This window comes from Panthera uncia, unplaced genomic scaffold (genome assembly GCF_023721935.1).
Source record: "Panthera uncia isolate 11264 unplaced genomic scaffold, Puncia_PCG_1.0 HiC_scaffold_1919, whole genome shotgun sequence".
In the NCBI taxonomy this organism is placed as follows: Eukaryota; Metazoa; Chordata; class Mammalia; order Carnivora; family Felidae; genus Panthera; species Panthera uncia.
In genome coordinates, this window is record NW_026058601.1 from 20,828 (window position 1) to 24,303 (window position 3,476).

At 55.5% G+C, this 3,476-nt stretch overlaps 1 protein-coding gene across 1 annotated transcript; it reads left to right on the forward strand.

The window, feature by feature from the left end:
* The first annotated feature begins 245 nt into the window (after positions 1-245).
* LOC125917488 (leucine-rich repeat-containing protein 25-like) lies at positions 246-3,429 on the forward strand. Its single transcript, XM_049623670.1, has 2 exons — positions 246-426; positions 1,006-3,429. Exon 2 carries the CDS (start codon positions 1,015-1,017, stop codon positions 1,801-1,803), a length of 789 nt encoding a protein of 262 aa, XP_049479627.1. The 5' UTR covers positions 246-426; positions 1,006-1,014; the 3' UTR covers positions 1,804-3,429.
* The last annotated feature ends 47 nt before the right edge of the window (positions 3,430-3,476 follow it).

The following is a 3,476-nucleotide window of genomic DNA, read 5'->3' on the forward strand; positions in this document are numbered from 1 at the left end:
TGAATATGTGAATGCGTGGCTTGGGCGGCAACCGAGTTGAGACCAGGAAGCGAGATGATGAAGCGAGATGATGAGATAGCAGTCATTCGGGGTGTTAATGGGGGACATGTAGTCACTGGGTTCCAGCAAGAGAGAAGCAGGTCGCCCCTCCCCCTCCCGTGAGAATCCTGGGCCTGAGGTCTTGCGGGGGGGGGGGGGGGCGTGTCTCTGTGTCTTCATTCTTCCCCTCAGCCTTGCACCCGGACACCAGTTCCTCTTCCCCTGAGTCTCTGGGTGCGGATCCTGAGGAGCGCCCGGGACCAGAGCGAATCCGCAGAGGGTGCTGACCGCTTGGGCCCTCTCGTGCAGGTCAGCCACCACGCAGCCGTCCCGCGCCAGAGCCTTCCAGCACCGCCGAGGCAAAAGCGTGGCGGTGGGACCACAAAGGTAGGACGGAGGCGCTAGAACTGGGGTCCGAGAAGGGGCCTCAAACCAAATTGTAGGGGGTTCCTTTCAGCAGCCCCACCCCAGATCAGCCCAAGACTCCCAACACTTCGCAGTTCCGGAAGAAACAATTAGTTGGGCCAGGGGCGGGCCGTTTCCGGGGCAACCGCTTATTTTGCATATGGTCCCGTCTTGGCCAATGAGGGCGCCCGAAATATTCGGGGTGGGGAGGGGAGGGGACGAAAAACTTAACCCGAAGGGGCTCCACGGAGAGAAGGGGAGGGGCTGATTGGGTCGGGTCTCCTCCTCGCCTTCCAAGACCTTCGGGCCCTGGAATTACGTCCCCGGTTCCCAGAGGGGGCGACTGGGGCCAGACAGAGGCTAGAGCCGACCAGAGGGGAGGCACACTAGAGGCTGCGTGTAATCATTTCCGAAGGAGCCTGAGTCACTCTGAAATAAGAATAATATTAATATTAACATTGACATTAATATTAACATTGACATTAATATTAATACACAGGCAGTGAGGGTGAAGTGTCCACAGGCTAAGGTCGGGGCTTGGATTCTGGTGTCTCTGCCTAGGTTGCTTGGATGGGGGGCGCCCTGGTGTGGATGCTGTTGTTGCTGCTGCTGCTGCAGGATCCAGGCAGCCAAGGATTGTCATGCAACGTGTCCTCGTGGGACGTGGACTGGACCACAGAGTTCACAGCCACATGCCTGAATTTCAGCGGCCAAGGCCTGAGCCTGCCCCGGAACCAGTCTCTGCAGGCCAGGAACGTGATCCTTCTTGACCTGTCTGGGAATGGTCTTCAAGAGCTACCACTGCCCTTCTTTGCCCTCCTGGGAAAGCTGGAGGTCCTAGATGTGACAAACAACCCACTGGACCGAGTGGACAGGGCACTGGCCATGCGCTGTAAACTTGACCTGAAGGCTGACTGCAGCTGTGTCCTAGAATCCTGGCACCAGGTCAGACGGGACAACTGCTCTGGCCAGCTGCCTCTGCTGTGCCTGGACACAGCTACTGGTGCCTGGCACAATATCTCTACCTTCCTGGAGGTTGGCTGCCCCCCTGGCCTGTCCTTGATGACCATCGGGGCACTGGTGGCTGGTTGTAGCCTGCTCCTTGGGCTCACCATTGCTGGCCTGGTGCTGGCCTGGAGACTTCGGGGACTCTGGATGGTCAGCAGCCACGACCTGGACAAAACATGGGCTGCTCAGGATGGTTCCAGGTCTGGCTTGGGCAAGCAGCCGAGGTACAGTAGCCGAGGCCTCAGCCCTAAGCCCCCAGAGGCTGTCCTGCCCAGACCCTCCACACCCGACTATGAGAATGTGTTCGTGGGCCAGCCAGCTACCAGGCACCAGTGGGCCGAACAGGGGTGAGTGACTCACATCTGCCTGCCACACTCTGGAGGCAGACGGCCGGGATTCAAATCCCCGCACTGCCTCTTGTAGGCTGTGTGATCTTGGGCAAGTAGTTTCACCTCAGGGCCTCAGTTTTCTCATCTGTAAAATGGGGATAATAACAGCCCCCACCTCATGGAGTTGGGACAAGAATTGAGTTCCTGTATCTGAGGCACGTTTCCCCCTTCGTGACCTGCAAACCCAGTTTCTGGCTATCAAGGATGGGGAGAGAGGAAGCGCGTGCTGAGGCAGAGTAGGGGCTTTGCAGTAGCAGTCAGTGGCCTGGGCTCAGTTCCTGTGTGACCCAAGGGCTGTCTCTGAACCTCTGTTTCAGTCTCTGTAAAATGGGGACAGCTCCCCTTTCCCCATCTGCCTTTGGCACATGAGATGCTAAGAAAGCTGTGTCCCTCTCCCCCCCCCCCCCAAAGCCCTGTCACCTTCAGATTTGGCTGGACTTAGATGGGTTCAACTTTTCCAGGTTGGCTGAGGGAATGAGGGAATTTCGGGCAGCAGCACCAGCAGGGGCAAAGACCTGGAGGTGGAAGAGAATAGAGAATCTTCCGTGAATCGGTTTTGCGAAAAGCAAGACATCAGAGCGGAGGCTGGAGGGGGCTGGGAGAACCCCAGCAGGAGTGGAACAGGATCATGGATGGGTTTGGGCAAGGGAATCCACAAAGTGGGGAGGCTGCTGGGAAGCTGCTGGTGAGAAATGAGAGAACATGCAAAGCAGATGCAAATTTGGCTCAAAAGCAGAAGTGGTCTGTGGTGGGGAGCTGAAAGGCACTGGACTCCATAAGGCAGCTCATGTTCTGATGCTCGCCTCTGCCTCACTGTCAGCAAAATCTCAGGGCCAGTCTCCGCCAAAAACATTGTGATGCAATCCAAATGATATTGGATGTGTCATTCCCACCCTACGTTTTAGTTGTACAGGCGGAGGCTCGGGGAGACAGGGGGATGACTTGCCCAAGGTCACACAGTGAGTCCAAAGCAGGGGCAGGAAACAAATCCTGGCTCTGAGTCCTGTCTATCCCACATAAGCATTTATGTATTTTGAGGGATTCATTCTTTTTTTTTTTTTTTAAGCTTATTTATTTGTTTTGAAAGAGAGAGAGCAAGCAGGGTAGAGGCAGAGAGAGAGAGAGGAGAGAGAGAATGCCAAGCAGGATCAACCCTGACAGCCCAGAGTCCAATGCAGGGCTTGAACCCACGAACCATGAGATCATGATCTGAGCCGAAACTGAGAGTTGGATGCTTAACTGACTGAGCCACCCCAGCGCCCCTGGAGTGATTCATTGTAAAGCATGAATGACTGATAGACACAACTTGCCCAAAATAGCCTTTGTTACAAGACGTAACAAGGAAGTATCCCCCAGGGGCATCTGGGCGGCTCAGTTGGTTGAGCTTCAGACTTCGCCTCAGGTCATCATCTCATGGTTTATGAGTTCGAGTCCCGCATTGAGCTCTGTGCTGACAGCTGGGAGCCTGGAGCCTGCTTCGGATTCTATGTCTCCCTCTCTCTCTCTGCACCTCCCCCGCCTGTATGCATGCACACACACTCTCTCTCCCTCTCTCAAAAATAAATAAACGTTAAAAAAAAAGAGGTGCCCCCCCCCCAACCTGGGGAAGGGTTCCAGAAGCATGTTCCAGAGGCA

Excerpts from the sequence above, each read along its gene's own strand:
- LOC125917488 (XM_049623670.1), top strand. The coding sequence starts at position 1,015 with ATGGGGGGCGCCCTGGTGTGGATGCTGTTGTTGCTGCTGCTGCTGCAG.